General features: G+C 42.4%; 2 protein-coding genes across 6 annotated transcripts in view; one reads left to right on the top strand and one right to left on the bottom strand.

Moving 5' to 3' along the window:
• MRPL13 (mitochondrial ribosomal protein L13) overlaps positions 1-6,560 on the top strand; it is a 31,855-nt gene extending 25,295 nt beyond the window's left edge. For both annotated transcript variants that reach the window (XM_077271158.1, XM_077271156.1), the window contains exon 7: positions 6,423-6,560. In XM_077271158.1, the coding sequence (XP_077127273.1) occupies positions 6,423-6,447 (25 nt within the window). In that variant the 3' untranslated portion in view covers positions 6,448-6,560. The remainder of the gene's footprint in view (positions 1-6,422) is intronic.
• A 5,801-nt stretch (positions 6,561-12,361) lies between these two features.
• The window catches only part of COL14A1 (collagen type XIV alpha 1 chain), a 193,363-nt gene continuing 184,721 nt past the window's right edge, over positions 12,362-21,003 (bottom strand). For 3 of the 4 annotated variants that reach the window (XM_077271151.1, XM_077271154.1, XM_077271152.1), the window contains 6 exons: positions 19,816-19,851; positions 19,474-19,540; positions 18,605-18,793; positions 17,230-17,307; positions 16,768-16,914; positions 12,362-14,587 (listed from right to left, as the gene is read on the bottom strand). In XM_077271151.1, the coding sequence (XP_077127266.1) occupies positions 14,313-14,587; positions 16,768-16,914; positions 17,230-17,307; positions 18,605-18,793; positions 19,474-19,540; positions 19,816-19,851 (792 nt within the window). In that variant the 3' untranslated portion in view covers positions 12,362-14,312. Of the gene's footprint in view, positions 14,588-14,678; positions 15,111-16,767; positions 16,915-17,229; positions 17,308-18,604; positions 18,794-19,473; positions 19,541-19,815; positions 19,852-21,003 lie in introns of those variants that run through there. The other variant, XM_077271153.1, reaches the window with a different exon arrangement.

Genomic DNA, 21,003 nt, shown 5'->3' with positions numbered 1-21,003 from the left:
CTTCTATAATCACAGGAGACCGCTGACATGGAGCCGTTCTGCCTCCCTTCGGGGCAGTGCTCTTGATTAGCACCTTTTTAGTAATTGGGATGTACACAGTCAAACTTTGCCCTGATGACAAATGTCAGGCACTTGTTAATTACCCTGTGTACTCGCTCCATGTCTGCTGTCCATCAGATAACCTGCTTCAATTACCTACTCATAGTGGAGGCTGCAGGCAGTGATCCAAGGCCCCCAGATCTGTATAACTCTATCTCCATTACTGACAGTGCTGCTTTATACCCCTTTAATCATTTTGTGTATTCCGATTGTTTTCCGGATCTGCATCTCCACGGTAACAGACTACAAACAAACCCTGTGTTGTCTGATCCTGTGATACTGGCACTGACTCTATAAAACCAAGTAAAAAAAAAAAAAATATATATATACATATATATATATAGTCCTCCTAACCTTAAAGGAAATCTGTCAGCAGGTTTTTGTTGTGGAATCTGAGAGCAGGCTGATGTAGGGGCTGATAGAAGTTTTGATAGAATCCTTGTTTTTTTTCTGCTGTAGATGTAGCAGAGCTCAAATGCTAAGCTGTGTATAACCCCGCCCACACCCCTGATTGGCGGCTCCCTGTGTACATTATCAGCAATCGGTTTGGGGGGCGGGGTTATCCAGATTAGCTGGACTGACTGGCATGTGGCACCTTGTCCTGCAGTGATAATCTCCTGATGATAAAATACTGATTATATTGAAACCTTGTTGGAATCAGGATCTCTGTCCCCAGATAATGCTGCTGTCAGATTAAAAAGCAAATCTTTGTAACCTGAGGAATTAATGTCATTGATTCATTTGCACCGCTCAAGAAAAGAGAAAATTGCATTATTTTATATTTTGCTACCTAAAAACGTCATTGACAAAAAAAAAAAAAAATCACAACTTTTTATCTCAAATCAAAGTTTTATATAGTCACTTCCAAGCAAAAAACATTCAGTAATGCTCCAGACCTTGATGGTTATTGAGAGGTTAATGTGATCCGGCACTGCACAGATATCGGATGAGACGTCCGTACGGCTCCGCTCCAGACTGTCTGCCCTACATAATCCCCAGGTGTAATCCTTGCACGCGTGGTCACTTTCCGGGCGGGAAAACTTTTCGTGTCTTCTTTATAAGATTTCTTAGACTCTCTGGCTTCTGTGCATAATCCATTATGTGCCAGCAAATGAGACCCGCCAGTAACCCCAGTGGTAAAAAAATAAAAACCAGCAAGACTGATGGTTCTAAACACCAAGAGGACATATGACGTGTGAGGAGACTGTCCGGGGATGACTTGTGAAGAGACTGTCCCGGAAGAGCAGGGAGATTACCTGTCATTTGTCTCGGAGAGCCCTCATTATGTCATTTCCACTCTCTGAAGTTTCCCTAAGTGATTTCACAGCAGTAAATTATAGAGGCCGATGCTCCGGGGTGTCTGAGCACAGGCTGCGTCTGTCGTCTGCGGCCCAAAACCTTATGACGGTTCCCTCCACCCCTTGTACCATTTCTAAATGTCTACAGGGTGATATGTGATCGTACCCGGCAGTATACAGCCGGCCACAGCAGGATGTACAGTGCCGTGTACCCACGTAGCCCCTGGACCAAACTTTCCATATATAGGTCCTCGTGCTTACAGTTATATTACAACCTCTAAACGGCAGCCGTAGACTTCTATGGGGCCATTCTGTAACTCCACGTGTCTCCAGCTTTATATGGTTAACATGCAGAGCCCCAGGGAGTGTGCGAAACAGAGCATGTATTACGGAGGCAACATGCCAAGCCCCAGGGGCTGTGCGAAATGGAGGATATATTATTGGGGCAAAATGCGGAGTCTCAGGCTGTGTGCAAAACAGAGCGTGTATTATGGGAGCAACATGTCGAGCCCCAGGGGAGTGTGCGAAACAGGGAGTATTACAGCGGCAACATGCCAAGCCCCAGGGAGTGTGTGAAACAGAGCATATATTACGGGGGCAACATGCCATACCCCAGGGACTGTATGAAACGGAGGATATATTATGGGGGAAACATGCAGAGTCCCAGGGACTGCGCGAAACAGAGGATGTATTACGGCGGCAATATGCGGGTCCCAGGCTGTGTGCGAAACAGAGCATGTATTATGGGGGCAACATGCCAAGCCTCAGGGACTGTGCAAAATGGAGGATATATTATGGGGGCAACAAGCCAAGCCTCAGGGCCTGTGCAAAATGGAGGATATATTATGGGGGCAACATGCCAAGCCCCAGGGGCTGCGCGAAACAGAGCATGTATTATGGGAGCAACATGGGGCGTCCCAGGCTGTGTGCGAAACAGAGCGTGTTTTATGGGGGCAACATGCGGAGCCCCAGGGAGTGTGCAAAACAGAGGATGTATTATGGGGGCAACATGCGGAGCCCCAGGAAGTGTGCATAATAGTGCGTGTATTATGAGGACAACATGCCGAGCCCAAGGAAAGTGTGCGAAACCGAGGTTGTAATACTTGGGGGGGCAACATGCTGCTCCTCTACTCTGTTTTCTGTACAAGCTCTGAAAGAAGTTATCCAGTGACTCCTCTGATGCCATTGATGTTATGGCTTCATGTATCTGCCGAGACGAGTGGTGGCCTCATTCACTGCCACAAAATGGGTTATGCACAGAAGTGTGCAGAGGAAATACATTATTATTATTTATTATTATAGCGCCATTTATTCCATGGCGCTTTACATGTGAGGAGGGGTATACATAATAAAAACAGGTACAGTAATGATAGACAATACGAGTCATGACTGGTACAGGAGGAGAGAGGACCCTGCCCGCGAGGGCTCACAATCTACAAGGGATGGGTGAGGATACAGTAGGTGAGGATAGAGCTGGTCATGCAGCGGTTTGGTTGATCGGTGGTTACTGCAGGTTGTAGGCTTGTCGGAAGAGGTGGGTCTTCAGGCTCTTTTTCCATTGTTCTTCGTTATGATTCCATATGGCAATCAACATTTTTATATCCTATTTTTGTGGCCTGAAATTGTCAAAGTGGAATTTTGGGGGGATATTTTTCTTCTTTTAATTTAAATTGCAAGTAATTAACCATTAGTTAGATTTTTTTTTTATTAATGTTATATATTTTTTTTATATTTTCTGCAGTGTTTTTTTTTTTTTTTAAAGCAATGGTTATTTTTATGATATATTTTTTTCTGTTTATTCTTTTTTTTACACCTGAAGGGCGAGGTTTTCCGTGTCCTGACAAATCCTTTTAGCGGGCCCTTTGATACTCGGCTTTGTCATTTTTCCTCGCTTAGTTCCAGCGTCAGGATTTCCACTCACCGTGACCGGCCGGTGCTTTCCGTGACAGTGTGACGGATGCTCCCAGCTTGTCCTGAGACGGTAACATAACAAGCCGTCTGTCAGGACGGTGATGATAATGGCTGATGTGTCTGATCTTGTCTCCGTGCCCTGTTGAGTGAGGGAAACCACCAAGACGGCTTCTAGCTCCTCCGTTGTACTGTCTTCATACTCTTTTATAAAGACTTACGAAGAGACGCCATCTATTCCCCTCTAATAGAACATCATGGTGGGTATCCACGGCTTAGGACCCCTCAATTATCCAAAAAGGACTGGTTTCTAGACACCCGTCAATCTGCTTCAGCCTCTTCAGTGATTTTACCAGCGCTCCTGACACTTACTAGTCCCATACGTCTCACCTAAACTGATTGTGGTGGCCCCTTCAAGCAGTTGGTCCACAAGGGTGGCAAGAGTCAGCCCCCCACTGATCTAATATGGGCAACCTAGCCGAAGGATAGACTATCAGTATTGTAAAACCCTTTTAAAGGGGTTGTCCATGCTTGGGTGAGCGCTGTCAGGACTCTCAAGGAGCCGGCGGACGTGTGACTGCAAATGTGTGCTTTGTATACTTGTAGTCACATGCTGACTAGACGTGTGTGGCCTCACTTGATACAAATGAATTGTAGGCGGCCGGGTACGTCTAGTCGGAATGTGGCCGGAACTACTCAAATAATGGGCATCAACCATTTAATATTTTTCTATCTACTGTCTAACACGGTGCAAAAAATATATTTTTCCTCTTTTGCTCATTTACTTTGCATTACGTTAATTGATACAAATTTTTGTTTTTTAAGTATTCTTACACTGCATCATTTTTCCACACCTGGTGAAAACTTTTGCACAGTGCTCTCTATCTATCTATCTATCTATCTATCTATCTATCTATCTATCTATCTATCTATCTATCTATCTACCATATTTAGGCTGGTTCATCTGTTTCTCCATACTAATGGGGCTTTATAATTGGGCTTTTGGTGCAGGCTCAGGAGCTGAGCCAGCATTGATCCCGGCAGACGCCGGCTGTGATACACAGCCATCATCGGGCTCTAATAATGGTGGATGGAGACCGTGATTTTTACTATCTACTGTAATATATTGTACAAGCGGTCAGATAATCGCAGATTCAAATCCCGTAATAAGAATACAAAATCCAGTAAAAGTATAAAAACATAATAATTTTTATTAAAAAGAAAATAAATCACTTTTTTTTTTCCTTTTCGTCCATTAAAAATAAATTAAAATAAACATATTTGTTATTGCCGCGTTTGCAAAAGTCTGAGCTGTCACAATATAAAATGAAATAACCCAATCGGAGAAGAGAAAAAACCTCTTCCTCCCCGGCCCCCAGAATTGCTGTTTTTCGGTTACCACATCCCCGCCAAAGCATGCGATAAAAATGTCGCGTCTGGACCAAAACAGATTTATTAAACCATCCGCTCGCTGTACTAAAGAAAAGAAAACGGCTCCATCAGCGGAGAAAGACAAACGGTACGGAACCTGGAAAATGGCGACACAAGAGAAATCCTTACAATACACACAAAACAATAGTAGAAGTGCAGGGGGTTTCCTTTTTTTTTTTTTTTTTGGAAATTTCCCGTTTTTCAGTACCGTGTGGTAGAATGAATGAGGTCATTAAAATCCACAAAAAAAACCTAGTGGAAAAATAAAGCAAATGGAGCAAAAATTAAAATTTGCCTGATGAAGACGGTGATTTAGGATTTATTTCAATGGAGCGGAGCTGCAATACCACAAGCCACGCACTGGGGGGCGCTGTTTTTGGAAGGATGGTACAAGTTTGTTTTGTCCTCATCTTGACCCTACTGTGCAGAGTTCACCACGGACATGACGGTTCGCACTTTCCCCATTGCCTCCATGTTTGTTTTCTCATCAGTCACGTTTGCCGTCAGCGCCGGTGATTGTAGGGTCCGTTGTCATCACCTCTGTGTAATTGGTTGTTTGAACAGCTTTTAGTGTACGTCAGTCGTCTGGGGGGTCCGGCAGCCTTGGGGGGTCCGGCAGCCTTGCGGGGTCATGGGTTACCGATTATAATGAGGAGATGTCATGTTCTGCCACTAATGACTACATAGAGTCATACGCACTTATGGTAGAACGAAGGTGAAGACTGACACACGGAGCAGAACTAGAGAGACGAATTGTACACTCGCTGCCTGGGACAGCTGCCATTATTGGTGGTCACCCAGTGTTATAAGGGGGGCATCTGCAGACAATGCGTAGGGTAACCTCCTTCAGATCTGTGCCATTTTTAATTGGGAGGGAATTGGCTTAATTTATGTAAAGGGGGGAGGCTCCTGCTGCAGTCAGTCAACTTCTAGCTAGCGAAATGTCAGGATGGAGAAGAGACGTGGTTGATCCCCTGTGATTTCTTTTAATGGTAATATAAGAAACTATAGAATCAACGGAGAAGAGAAGATTAAAGAGAATCTGTCCCCGGGTTTTAGATTCCAGGTATATGTCACTTATTAGGCCGTGTTATAGTTTCAATACAATCAGTGTTTTATCAGCAGGAGCTTATCACTACTGGACTAGATCACAAGTGCAGGCTGGTCAGGCTCATCTGTGTAACTCCACCCCCAACACAGATTGGCTGCTTCCTGTGTACAAGCTGCCAATCAGTGGTGTGGGCGGGGTTATATACAGCTCAGCATTCCCGAGCTTTGCTACATCTACAGACGAAAAAACAGGTATTCTCTCAAAACTGCAGCAAGCAGCCCAGTAAGTGACACATTGCTGGAATCAGGGTCTCTGCCCCTACATCATGCTGCTGTCAGATTACATAAAACTGCTTACAGATACCCTTTAAGGGAGGAAGTTTTGGTGTATTTTCTATGTTTAGGTCCCCTATAAAAAAAAATTGAGGTTGAAAATACTGGGGCAAGCCAGCCTGTACTACATGGAACATCGCTGGAATCTAATTCCTACTTAGGGGAGAGGAGATAAGCGGCTGCACAATTGTCTGTTTTGCCACAACTGCTGCCCCACTCACCACTTATTTCTTCCCTCTATTTTATGGTTATTTACCCGTATTGAAAATACAATATATTTAATGATTTATTTTTCTATTGCAGAGCCCCTGACTTCCTGCCTAAATAAGCCTCTGGCAAAGGAATACCAAGACTGATATCATCACCGGATTTATGTAGATTTTTTTTATGTTTATATAGACATTTTGATTGGCAATAAATCCCTTTCCCATATTAAAAAAAGGTTTCTGTGGTGATGGCACTCATGGGTAATTCCAACAGCCCCAGGACACTAATAGACCAGATCATTAGTGGCTTATGGAGCATTGAGCGTCTTCTCCGTATCTGAACTTTAAATGTTTTTGCCCTGCAGCTCGGCCCTACTTTATCATCATCCAACCTCTGCACTGCCCCCTTTGTTGGACTTTTGGACCCTTTCGAGAACTATGACCTGGGTTTCATTGTAGTCTGTCCATACATTGAAGACACAAAAGAGCACAGTATGACCAAAAACACTCTGTTGTAAAAAAAAAAAAATCACGTATTGGTTGATACGTTTTTTTTGCAAAACAATTTATACTAAGCTGCTCCACCAAACGTCAAGGTACATTTTTTTTTGCAAAAAAACGTATCAACCAAATACCCTGTGTTTTCCATCTTTTTACTAGCATTTGCTGATTACTGTGATTTTTTTTTATTTATTTTTTTTACAACAGTGTTTTTGGTCTTACTGTGCTCTTTTGTGTCTTCAAGTTTCTTGGTGGTGTGTGAACATGTTCCTACAGACTTGTTCACTGTGCAAGTAGCCCATGTGTTTCGGTTTCCATAATTGTTCTCTTGTGTCTACAATACTGGGGAGGTATCCACCACTCCTTGTGGGTCATTTGCACAAAAGCTGTTCCATTCAACGTGTCCACATGGACATTCCCTCGCTGAACCCTGCTTATACAGGTAATATACAGATGGTCAGGTTTTAAATACATCAGATAGGGATTGCATACATCAGTTAGGACTGCTCTATATGGGTATACCTTGACGTTTGGTGGAGCAGCTTAGTATACATTTTTTTGCAAAAAAAAAGTATCAACCAAATACCCTGTTTTTTCCATCTTTTTACTAGCACTTATTACTGTGATTTTTTTTTGATTTTTTTTTTACAGCAGAGTGTTTTTGGTCTTACTGTGCTCTTTTGTGTCTTCAAGTTTCTTGGTGGTGTGTGAACATGTTCCTACAGACTTGTTCACTGTGCAAGTAGCCCATGTGTTTCTGTCCATACATTGTGTGTACGGTATGTAGCATCTCATCTGGTATCCAAACATTTCAGATTAGGTTCCAAATATCAACCTAAAAGCTAAAAGTAAAAAACTGCAGCACCCATGTGGGTCAACACTGAGGTCCAGAAGGAAAATAGGAGGTTTGAAAATGAGCAGATACAATGGTGAAGAAGGAGCAGAACGTTGACACTGACTGAAGAGGAGCAGAACATTGACAGCAATTGAAGAGAATGAGAAGGCTGTCTGAAGGAGAAGAGCAGGAAGGTGTCTGATGAAGATGAGCAGGAGGGTGTCCGATGAAGAGGAGAGCAGGAGGATGTCTGAAGAGGAGGAGCAGAAGGGTGTCTGAAGAGGAGGGACAGAAGGGTGTCTGAAGAAGAGGGACAGAAGGGTGTCTGAAGAAGAGGAGCAGAAGGGTATCTGAAGGAGAAGAGCAGGAGGGTGTCTGATGAAGAGGAGCAGAAGGGTGACTGAAGAAGAGCAGAAGGGTGACTGGAGAAGAGGAATAGACCATTCATGGTAACTGAAGAGGAGCAGAATGTTGACAGTGACTGTGATCCTGCAGTCATCAGATCAGGGGTTCTTTTTTCATGCAATGAACCCTTTGCAGCTTTTTGAAAACCATGGAAACATCCTACTCCACTTTAATTTCAGTCTCTGGTTTATAAACCTCTCAAAATCCCGTGCGTGACCGAGTATCTGAGCTCCTGTTTGGAATAGTTGAGTTCCCCGCTGAAAGGTAGCAGATGTGAGCGGGATATTTTATCTATAGTAAAAGGTCTCACCTCCGCTATAGGATCTTATTTCAGACATCTGTCCTCTCACTTTTCTTGGCAGAGCGATACGTTCCAGGCAGAATATTTTGAGCTCGTATACAGTCCTCGTGGCTCTCGTTCAGCCGTCTGCCCAGTTTTTATGCTGAGAATTTCTGATTTCAGAAAAACTCACTCATAATTGGAAAACCCCACGCCCATTGTCTTTATATGGACTGAAAACTTTTTTGCTTCAGGCAAACACATTGGTAATACAGACGAGAGAAAGACACAAGCTTTATACGGTTTTCCTATATAGACTTATCAAACTTTTATAGGGTCACATTTGAGTTCAGCTGACGGATTTTTTACCTTTGGGTACAATTAGTCTGTGCATTGCCCATGTGACTGAAAACGTCCTCATAGATCAACCATGAGAAATGTATGAACACCAAAGACTGGGATGATCTACGTGATATACCATATGTTATTTTTTATGTAAGGGTTCACATTGCTGAAAAAACAAACAAAATGATAGAAAATCTTGCACATTTACCCACTGGGTACTAGGCCTAATATTAAGACTCCTTTGTTCTTCACATGGACATTAGCAGCAATTGACTGATGTTCTGATCTGAGTAAAAGAAATGGAGAAGGTGGATGATATATATTGTGAATGGTGGATCCTGTGTTATCTACTGTATATAGAGGTGTTATCAGTCATTGTACAGGAGGAGGAGGTGAGCTGTGATATCCCCTATTGTGAATGGTGGATCCTGTGTTATCTACTGTATATAGAGGTGTTATCAGTCATTGTACAGGAGGAGGAGGTGAGCTGTGACATCTCCTATTGTGAATGGTGGATCCTGTGTTATCTACTGTATATAGAGGTGTTATCAGTCATTGTACAGGAGGAGGAGGTGAGCTGTGATATCACCTATTGGGAATGGTGGATCCTGTGTTATTCTACTGTATATAGAGGTGCTATCAGCCATTGTACAGGAGGAGGAGGTGAGCTGTGATATCACCTATTGTGAATGGTGGATCCTGTGTTATCTACTGTATATAGAGGTGTTATCAGTCATTGTACAGGAGGAGGAGGTGAGCTGTGACATCTCCTATTGTGAATGGTGGATCCTGTGTTATCTACTGTATATAGAGGTGTTATCAGTCATTGTACAGGAGGAGGAGGTGAGCTGTGATATCACCTATTGTGAATGGTGGATCCTGTGTTATCTACTGTATATAGAGGTGCTATCAGCCATTGTACAGGAGGAGGAGGTGAGCTGTGATATCACCTATTGTGAATGATGGATCCTGTGTTATTCTACTGTATATAGAAGTGTTATCAGTCATTGTACAGGAGGAGGAGGTGAGCTGTGACATCACCTATTGTGAATGGTGGATCCTGTGTTATGTACTGTATATAGAGGTGTTATCAGTCATTGTACAGGAGGAGCAGGGGAGCTGTAACATGACCTATTGTGAATGGTGGATCCTGTGTTATCTACTGTATATAGAGGTGTTATCAGTCATTGTACAGGAGGAGGAGGTGAGCTGTGACATCACCTATTGTGAATGGTGGCTCCTGTGTTATCTACTATATATAGAGGTGTTATCAGTCATTGTACAGGAGGGGGAGGAGGAGGAGGTGAGCTGTGACATCACATATTGTGAATGGTGGATACTGTGTTATCTACTGTATATAGAGGTGTTATCAGTCATTGTACAGGAGGAGGTGGTGAGCTGTGACATCACCTATTGTGAATGGTGGCTCCTGTGTTATCTACTATATATAGAGGTGTTATCAGTCATTGTACAGGAGGGGGAGGAGGAGGAGGTGAGCTGTGACATCACATATTGTGAATGGTGAATCCTGTGTTATCTACTGTATATAGAGGTGTTATCAGTCATTGTACAGGAGGGGGAGGAGGAGGAGGTGAGCTGTGACATCACATATTGTGAATGGTGGATACTGTGTTACCTACTGTATATAGAGGTGTTATCAGTCATTGTACAGGAGGAGGTGGTGAGCTGTGACATCACCTATTGTGAATGGTGGCTCCTGTGTTATCTACTATATATAGAGGTGTTATCAGTCATTGTACAGGAGGGGGAGGAGGAGGAGGTGAGCTGTGACATCACATATTGTGAATGGTGAATCCTGTGTTATCTACTGTATATAGAGGTGTTATCAGTCATTGTACAGGAGGGGGAGGAGGAGGTGAGCTGTGACATCACATATTGTGAATGGTGAATCCTGTGTTATCTACTGTATATAGAGGTGTTATCAGTCATTGTACAGGAGGAGGAGGTGAGCTGTGACATCACCTATTGTGAATGGTGGCTCCTGTGTTATCTACTATATATAGAGGTGTTATCAGTCATTGTACAGGAGGGGGAGGAGGAGGACGTGAGCTGTGACATCACATATTGTGAATGGTGGATACTGTGTTATCTACTGTATATAGAGGTGTTATCAGTCATTGTACAGGAGGAGGTGGTGAGCTGTGACATCACCTATTGTGAATGGTGGCTCCTGTGTTATCTACTATATATAGAGGTGTTATCAGTCATTGTACAGGAGGGGGAGGAGGAGGAGGTGAGCTGTGACATCACATATTGTGAATGGTGAATCCTGTGTTATCTACTGTATATAGAGGTGTTATCAGTCATTGTACAGGAGGGGGAGGAGGAGGTGAGCTGTGACATCACATATTGTGAATGGTGAATCCTGTGTTATCTACTGTATATAGAGGTGTTATCAGTCATTGTACAGGAGGAGGAGGTGAGCTGTGTGACATCGCCTATTGTGAATGGTGGATTCTGTGTTATCTGCTGTATATAGAGGTGTTATCAGTCATTGTACAGGAGGAGGAGGTGAGCTGTGACATCACCTATTGTGAATGGTGGATCCTGTATTTACTGTATATAGAGGTATTATCAGTCATTGTACAGGAGAAGGTGAGCTGTGATATCACCTATTGTGAATGGTGGATCCTGTGTTATCTACTGTATATAGAGGTGTTATCAGTCATTGTACAGGAGGGGGAGGTGAGCTGTGACATCACCTATTGTGAATGGTGGATCCGGTGTTATCTACTGTATATAGAGGTGCTATCATTCATTGTACAGGAGGAGGTGAGCTGTGACATCACCTATTGTGAATGGTGGATCCTGTGTTATCTACTATATATAGAGGTATTATCAGTCATTGTACAGTAGGAGGAGGTGAGCTGTGACATCATCTATTGTGAATGGTGGATCCTGTGTTATCTACTGTATATAGAGGTGTTATCAATCATTGTACAGGAGGAGGAGGTGAGCTGTGACATCACCTATTGTGAATGGTGGATCCTGTGTTATCTACTGTATATAGAGGTGTTATCAGTCATTGTACAGGAGGAGGAGGAGGTGAGCTGTGATATCACCTATTGTGAATGGTGGATCCTGTGTTATCTACTATATATAGAGGTATTATCAGTCATTGTACAGTAGGAGGAGGTGAGCTGTGACATCATATATTGTGAATGGTGGATCCTGTGTTATCTACTGTATATAGAGGTGTTATCAGCCATTGTACAGGAGGGGGAGGTGAGCTGTGACATCAGCTATTGTATATGGTGGATCCAGTGTTATAGTCTCATATTTCATTGTAATCCTACCGATTATGAGAATTATAAAAATTCTTCTGTACTGAACTGGAAGTAAGAGCCTGATATTAGCCCTAGTTACCAATGTGAAAATAACATTGTTATTTTTAATATACAGTAGATGGTAATATGGGAAATTTGAAAAAAACAAAAACATTTTTTGAAAGGACAATTTATCATAAAATAATTGTTTAAACAATAGTTTGCTGTTTCCTTTTAAGATGGGACATTTTTGTATATATAGCAATAAAAAAATTGATCTTCTAATGAAGAAAATTATATACAGCATTTTATATGGAACTACTAAGTGTGACCACAACCTTACACCCAATCATTCACGGCTTTATGAAATAATAAGACATTGGAACTTGTAACAAACTTTTATTTGTCTTTACAAAAAAATAATGGAAATTGGTTTACAATAAATTACCCTCATTTTCACTTCTACTGGTCAGTTCAGCACCTGGTACAGAAAAATAATAAGTGACGGTATACAAATTTATTGCACAAGTGACCATGAACCTATAAAAAGTCTAGATACAATATAAAGTTATTTAAATTACTACAAATAACAAAAGGTATCAATAAGGGAATAACTAAAATAATCCATAACATCGCTACAAGCAGTTAAAAATCAATTATTTGGACATAAATTTCTGGTTATACAAGTGGTCTATGGGAATTTGGTGTATTTGGGTAGACACATTTTGCCAATGATACGTCTAGATAGGAGATGATGGTGATAAAGGCGAGGAGCAGTGGGAATATTGCTCTGGTTGAATGCTGTGATGATCACTATATGAGGTTGTTGAGTAGAGCAAGCACTACTAACAGTATGGGACCCTACAAAAAGGTTTGTGGTTTATAATAAAGTTCCAACATGGCGATAGTGAGAATAATAAGACGATGACTAAGTCAATGGTGGCTCGGGGAATGTAATGTTGCCTTTACATGAGTCTAGCCCAAACACATGATGAATGCCATATTTTGGCTATCCGATATTAAATTTGATCAGGTTGGCACGTTTCATGTCAATTACCCATCAGATAAGCAATTTTCTTGAGGCTATGGAAATGGTCTTCAGAACTATAGGTAAGAGTCCCGACTTCTAACTAATTTCAGGGAATATAGTTTTGTATTTGAGCCTTGGGGTTAATTTCTAATTTCCCCCAAAATAAGCACACGATAGGCCTAGCCGTCAAATCCTTACTATCTACCCGGGAGAACCTAAATTGTCATGTCCTTAAGACATGCATCTGATACGTATGGAGGCCTGTAGTCTTCTCACGATCTCTTAATTTGCCTCATTCTACATTCTTCTTACATATTTGAGAAAGACTTAAAACTTTTGTTAGTGGGAAGCTATTCGTGCAAATGATATCTAGGGTCACCATTGGCCCGAACAATATCCCACTACCAAATGTCTATCTCAAGTAAGAAGAATGTGAGATCGAGAGAAGATTGAAAGACTAATGGTCTTTCGCACCTCAGATGCCCAGTTTCCTCAAAAATAGTAAGACCATAGGCACAAATAACTTTCTGATTCCAAATGTCTCAAGTCTGTCTCAATTATTTAAGAACAATGTGTGATTGGGCAGATTCAAAGATTATGAGAAGACTAAAGGCTCGCGTGCACGTTGGCTTAATGTTGGCCAAACTTGACTTTATTCGGCTTGACCAGCTGATGTTACCTGCCATACATTGTTGAGGGAAAAAAGAATGGATCATCTAGAACTTCACTTTCTTGTGTTCAAGTATTAGCTAAGGTTCCTGTTTGCCTATTGAAAACGCATTCATTCTCGACAACGACAACTATCTAAGGTTTACATTCATCTTAATCGATTTTGATGCTAGATGTTTCGGTCAAAAGGGTGCTCTTCAAATTAATAAGTTTCTTTGTTTTTTGAGACTCTGAACCTGAAGCGTTCCTTTAGTTTTCAATCCTCATTAGTTGATGCTGTCTACTGTACAATGGACATAAAGAAGAAGATGAGACTTGTGCCTTTTTAGAGTCCTCGGGAATTTACCACCAAAAGTTGAGGATTCAAGTGGTCCAACGCCATGTTTATTATGTTTAGCTTATTCTAACTGTTGTCTATTGCTACATCCATATTTCAGGACTCAGAGTAGAAGAGAAATTTGCTTTTAGCTTTGGTGTCACAGTGTATATTGATTACAAAAACAGACATTCGAAATTACAATTTATGTAAACAATTTCCATGAATACAGAACATTTCTTATGTACAATATATTGTAGACAATGCTTGATGACTGTCCCGCCACAGAAGAATGAGTTACCTACTCAATGAGTCCTACTTAGCCATCCTGAAGATCTTTCAAGGATTTGGATGGTTTTTTCAAAATACTTCTGGCCCTGCGACTTATCCCAGGCGATCTGACCTCCACCGAATCTCCCTCTTGGACCCGTGTAAACTCCTGTTGGTGGTAGCCAGGATGGGAGTAGGAATCGGGGTAGGACATTTGGTATCCACCATAAGGATCTTCTCTGTCGTCGTCGTCATCATCATCATAAGGACTTCCTGGGCCATAGGATTCAGGGCTTCCTTGGCCAGGGTCACCGCCATATCCACCTTGACCCGCCACCACCACGAGTGTATAATTGATTAAATACATATACAACAGGGTATAAATAAAACCCTAAACATGGCAACATGGCCTAGATTCTATACAAGGGTTTAAATACTGTACCTTTATTTACAACACGGAACGATTAATACGAACAAGACAAATATAGTCAAAGACTTAACCAGGAAACCGTCACCAGGAACGTGTAATCAACCACAGACATATACATCAATGAAGTGAATAATGTCACAGTATCTTGGTTTCTTTCAGCTCTGGGCTGTCCCAAGGAATGTACATGTGATACTGCTGATATGCAGCTAATGGAAGCGGAAGGAGAAGCCTTCATGGAGCGTTATCCTCTCATCTTCATCACTTACTGAATTTTTGGGGGAGTTTTAATGATAAGTTCATTACTGGCTAGTTTTACGGACTATTTTCCATTGGTGATTTTGAACCAATTGGCAAAGCAGAGTTGTACCACAAACGGCTGCGCTCTTCAAGGCTGGTAGTCATTGTAAGGTATTAAGCCTTCTCATTGGATATGTGTAAAATTGTGTAAAACGAGACATTTGGAGAGGAGAAAAATGAATAAAAGAGAAAAAAACACAAACGTCAGTACATAAATATTACACGAAGAGACAAATGCAAACCAACAATGAACAAGAGTTCACACTGATACGACACATTGGCATTTTTAGGGAAACTGAGGTGCATGGCGATTGGAATCACCTGTTGGGGAGATCAGTGGTGGTCCCTCTAATTGGACCTACCAATCTAGCCTTTGCATAAATAAATTGGGATTATGCAAATCGATTCGCAAGACCCAGTCCAACAGCCAGGTCAGTAATCTTTGGCCGACTCTTGGAAGCTCGGAGAACCGCTTCTTACCTGACACTATACTTATTTTGATTAGCCTGCGTGGTTCAACATCGTTGCGGCAAGACGCCCATGTGACGTCACACCAGGCTTACTAGTTAGAAGAGCTGTGGATTCTGGGAGGTAAGAACCGGTTCTGACGGCCACAGATAAATGACCTGGCCACTGGACTGGGTGCTGCGAATCAGTCCACACCATCTCTAATGATAAATGCTTAGGGTGCAACAGAATACGGTCATCAGTTTTTTTGGGGGGGGGTTTACATGGATTAAGGGTAAACTCAGTTTTTTGAATGTGGAAAAATTTTAATCAGTCTTCCCCTCTGTAAGCTCTATTTCTACTTTACAATTGACTCTGAGCTGGTGGGTGGTGATTAGCTGCTATGATGTCTGCCATACTCGGTAAACAGACATGAGAGATTACTATACTTCGTTCTTTAGACATAAAGGACAATTAAAGCAATACTGAGCTGTGCAGATGTGATTCCAGCTCTGGAATAAGGTAAAAGACTTATTAGAAAGCTCAGCACCATCTTTGTGTCTCGCTCTGCCTGTTTTCTCATTCTGTTCCCTTCTCCATAGCATGTAATGGGCTGTGTAATCAGACACCTCACTATGCTGGCAGTCTGTCAGACAGAGTTGAACTATTTTTTTCAGAGTGTATGATAAGTTTAGTGAAGGGGGAAGAAGTGTCTTATAAGTGGAGAAAGAAGTCGATTTCTCTGATTAATATATATTACAAAGTTTTTTTTATATTGGCATGTGTTAATGAATTATGTAAAGTGTTTTGAAGGTACAGTCCCCTTTTCGGTAATCTCGTAAGAATGTCGATAGCTCTTTGACCAATACACAATGACAAACAGACGCAGACAAAACTGCACAAAAACACGATGACGAGATCATGCAAATCTCTGTTTGCAATGTCATGTTTGGTTAATATGTGACATTTCAGTTACAGATTTGTATGACGTGTATTGTACATTTTTCAGGACTTTGCACTTTAGTTATTCTGGCCCCACAAACGGTAATATTCTATTTGATGCCATCATATAAAATATAGAAAGATATTCAACATGAGAATAAAAATGATAGTTGAGCGAATGTAAGTAAAGGTATGGGGTGAAATTTACTAAAGTCAGAAAAATACGTGCTAATGAATGGCTCCCAATTACTGGTGGATCATATAGAGAGAATTTGGGGCAGTGATGATCTATTTCTCTCTCTGCTCGTTGTGTCCACCACTGGGAGTACAGCCCGAAAGCTTGACTTATATCCATTGGAAAAGTTCTACAACAATCGTTAGAGCTCACCATATCCAGCACAAGAAGAAGCATCGCAATATCCTGGTGGCCCGGGAGGTCCCGATGGACCAAGATTTCCTTGTGGACCTGGCAATCCACGTTGTCCCGGTTGCCCGATGGGTCCTTGGCTTCCAGTTCGACCTTCTCCTGTGGGTCCTGTTGGAAAAAGCTCATAAATTGCGTTTTTGAAGAAGTGTTCAAAAAGTAAATTCCTTACATGGAACTAATGTTCAATAGACTAAATTCTGTATTGTAAGACCTGGAATACAACATTTCTGTTGGGAACAAAAGGTAAAAGAATTCTTGAGATATTATAGCCTGTGGGAAGTAATAATGTATAGAAGGGATTTCTAAATCTTGGCAATGTTACAGTTCTCCTTTTGGCTAGCTGGCACAACGTGTAGGATATTATACACATTTCTATCACAGCGTTTTCAGACAATGAAGTGTTGTCCCATTGAATATTTTTACCTGGAGGTCCCTGTGGACCTCGTGGGCCTTGAGTTCCCACGCCTGGGTTGCCCCTTTCTCCCTTTTCACCAGTGAGACCTATTGCAAGATAATAATAAAAAAAACATTTTTAATTATTGGACGAAGCTTTGATTTGACAATTACACTAAAGTCACCACAGAAGAAGGTCCAAAAGTAACGAGCAGTTGCCTCCAAGAGCAAGAGATCATTTCACTTCTTAAACTGGGTCCAACCAGTGGCCACATCTGGATGATGATCGAATGTGTATGGTTCCCTTTAGAGTGTGAGATTCTACGACCGTGGCTAATGGTAAGGGGTCCTTCTGCTTGGGGCCCCTGTAATCAACAAGTACCATAAGCACCAGAGGACATCTGTAGAATTTGTGAATCCTTGGGTTTAGCGAATAGACCATAAAATAGACCACTTGTATAATAATCCATTACCCTAATCTACAGTCCATCGACAAATATCCTGAAATACATTGTCTCCATTAGTGATGAGTGAACGTGCTTGGATAAGACCCATTACTCCAGCTGTGCATTAATATTTCCCATTAGTTTTCATACTGGTCACCTTCTCTGTCGCTCCCTGCTTGTTCAGTGTCTGGACAGTGTAGCATTTTTAGCAGACATTTTTATAAGAGAAACATGTGTCTCCTGCACCTATAATGTGAATCAAGACATTTTTGTGGTGTCTGGCAACACCGTATAACCAACAGAATTGACTGGCAAAAGGAGCATCACGTAATATCCAGGACAATATACTGTCAGTGTGGCTTAGTATTCGGTCCCGTTCACTGGATCAGTATTTGGTCAGTATTTTACATCAGTATTTGTAGGCCAAAACCAGGAGTGGGTGAAAAATGCAGAAGTGCTGACGTGTTTCTACTATACTTTTCCTCTGATTGTTCCATTCCTGGTTTTTGGCTTACAAATACTGATGTCAAATACTGACCGTGTGAATGTGGCTTTAGATGTAGCTTTACACTCAACATGTTACATCCATTCCTCCTTTCTTGTCCAAAAACATCCTGGCTAGTGATGAGCGAATATACTCATTGCTCGGGTTTTCCAGAGCACGCTCGGGTGATCTCCGAGTATTTGTTAGTGTTCAGAGATTTAGTTTTCATCGCTGCATGATTTACAGCTACTAGCCAGCCTGAGTACATGTGGGGGTTGCCAGGTTGCTAGGGAATCTCCACATGTATTCAAGCTGGCTAGTAGCTGTAAATCATTCAGCTGCGGCAAGGAAAACTAAATCTCCGAGCACTAACAAATACTCGGAGATCACCAGAGCGTGCTCAGGAAAACCTGAGCAACAGTATACTCGCTCATCACTAATCCTAACCCAACCATATTCTATGAACAGAATTTACCTCTTTCTCCGGGTGCTCCTGGACCTCCCGGACTTCCAGGAAATCCTGATGCTCCAGGTGACCCCATTTCTCCCGGTGTTCCTGGAGAACCTTGTCGGCCAGGTGGCCCTGGTGGTCCTGCGATACTCCTAACAGACACGGACTGACTTGGTATTTGGTTCAGGAGGGAGTTGAATCTTGACATGTGACCTACAAAAAAATGCATCTGAAATATTGAAAAGTGATCTAAACCAGGACAGGAATCTGCACTGGTATCCAGCAGGTTATATGCATTTCTAATATTTATGACAGTGGTGCCATCAAGCCCGTACTCAACAGGGGGGGTTAAAGGAGACAGTCGTGTGCGCTCACCTAAAGATAATATTATCTCCTTCGAAGCAGGTGACCACATATCAATTTTGCATGACTTATAGCTTGCATTTATGTAAATTGTGTCTCTAGTGCCCAAACTATTGCTACTTCCAAGCATAAAAGTGCTCTCCTGCAGAGAAACACATCCATAGGTTCGTGGTAGAGCTGTAGGAATCATGGTGGACACCACAGGCACTGGCCACCACAAGGCAGCTTAGGTTGACCTTTCATGAAGTCAACAATAAAGACCACACTATGTCCTTCACTGAATGCCACCATGTTACTGCCAACTAGACTGTTTGGTATGAACGGTCATCACAGTCATGTTTATCATCCTAAAATCTGAGCAGAAGAAGGACTGGAGAAGATCAACAGCTTTGACATTTCAGGCTCAAGTGGACACAATATAGTCACTTCCCTCTCAGGATCTGATAGACGTTTACTCAAGATGATAAATGAGACATCAATTCCCACATGGCGATAATGTCTGAAGGTTAGGCCATGGTTTAGATACTCACTCTGGATGATCTGCTCACACACCTGACGAGCGATGACGCGCACCATATTCTGGGACTGGGTGTCGCCCTGCGGTAAGAAAAACAAAGCCATATGATGAGCATTGTGATGCGTAGTCCCGACCTAAACATTTAACAGATCAAATATTCAGTATAATCTTAAATCTCAAAATTCCCCAAATCTGTATCTGATCATGTGCTGGATATGGGAGTCGATGTCTTGAATACATCATGTTTGGTTTTAATGTTATGGCTGATTGGTGTAGATTTGTCTCCTTTTACACATATTTTACAGCTGCATGTCCGGAGGAAATTACATTGATGACACATTTAGGAATTACTTACTCTTTCTCCTCTTTCCCCTTTTGTCCCTGGAAGACCCTAAAATAACAAAAATAAATGTTAATATGATAATTAATCCTGTGGATTAACACCTTGTCATTTTTAGTTACAGCATTCCATGCTGATTAATTTACTAATTTGCATATGCATGCAGCGCCCCAGAGACCTGGTCGTTGCAGTGACATTGCTCTGCCACTAAGGGGGGCTATGGTACGTCTGATGGTACTAAAGGAGTTCACCTGACCAGGTATCACAGTCACACATTACACTTCACAGTCTGGCCACCAGGAGGAGCAAAGGTTCTATGTATTAGGCCACTCCTCACAATCTGGTAAAACTGGGGGTTGGATAGGAAGTTAGGGAGAAGCTGACTGGGTTGGAACCAGGCAACATCCTGTGGCAGAGGGTGTTGCAGGGGAAGATTCAGGGGGGTCCCTGTCAGGGGTGGGATCTTGACAGAGGCCTAGCGAACAGAACAGAACGTTACGGAGCCGCGCCTGCACTGATTTGCGGCGGAATCTCAAGAAAGGACAAGAAGCGAAGTCTTGTGAAGCAGTGAGAAACGAGATCGCAGCGAAAAGGAGATAACACCAGTAGGAGTCGTGCCCCGAGATCGGCAACATCCTGCTGAGGCGCGTAGCCTGTGGCCGGAACGCCGAGGAAGTATTGGGCTCTAAGCATTACTTCAAACAGCGACAGGACAGTTAATTATAGGTTGGCTGTCTCACCTAAATCACCTAAGCAGACATAGGGGACAATTGTGGGAGAGGGGCGACTCTAGGGTCCCGGAAGAACTCCAGGCCTACCCCGTCATACGCGTGTGTCCTATCCATATCATCTGGGGGACGGAGAAGAACATCAGAATAGAAACGAGAGTTGTGAGAAAGAACATCAGAAAGGGACACAACAGTTGTGAGGACTATCCCGTGGTGCTCAGCAGGGAAGTACTACAACACACAGGTGCTAGAAGGTAGGCACTGATTTCCACCTGCAAAGGAAACTTTGGATGTGCCTTCGGACCGGCCGGTCTCAGCCAGCCCTGTTAACAGTACTCTGGATTGAGGATTCTGAAGCCTTCAGTATAGAGGTAAAGAGACTGCAACCCTGTGTCCTCGTCATTTCCTCGCACCACACACACCACCTTTAATTGGATGCCCCTTAGCAGGGTCACGGACTGGGTCAGGCCACCGT

This window comes from Ranitomeya variabilis, chromosome 6, assembly GCF_051348905.1.
Source record: "Ranitomeya variabilis isolate aRanVar5 chromosome 6, aRanVar5.hap1, whole genome shotgun sequence".
In the NCBI taxonomy this organism is placed as follows: domain Eukaryota; kingdom Metazoa; phylum Chordata; class Amphibia; order Anura; family Dendrobatidae; genus Ranitomeya; species Ranitomeya variabilis.
The sequence above is the reverse complement of the archived record's forward strand: the minus strand, read 5'-3'. Positions and strand labels throughout refer to the sequence as shown.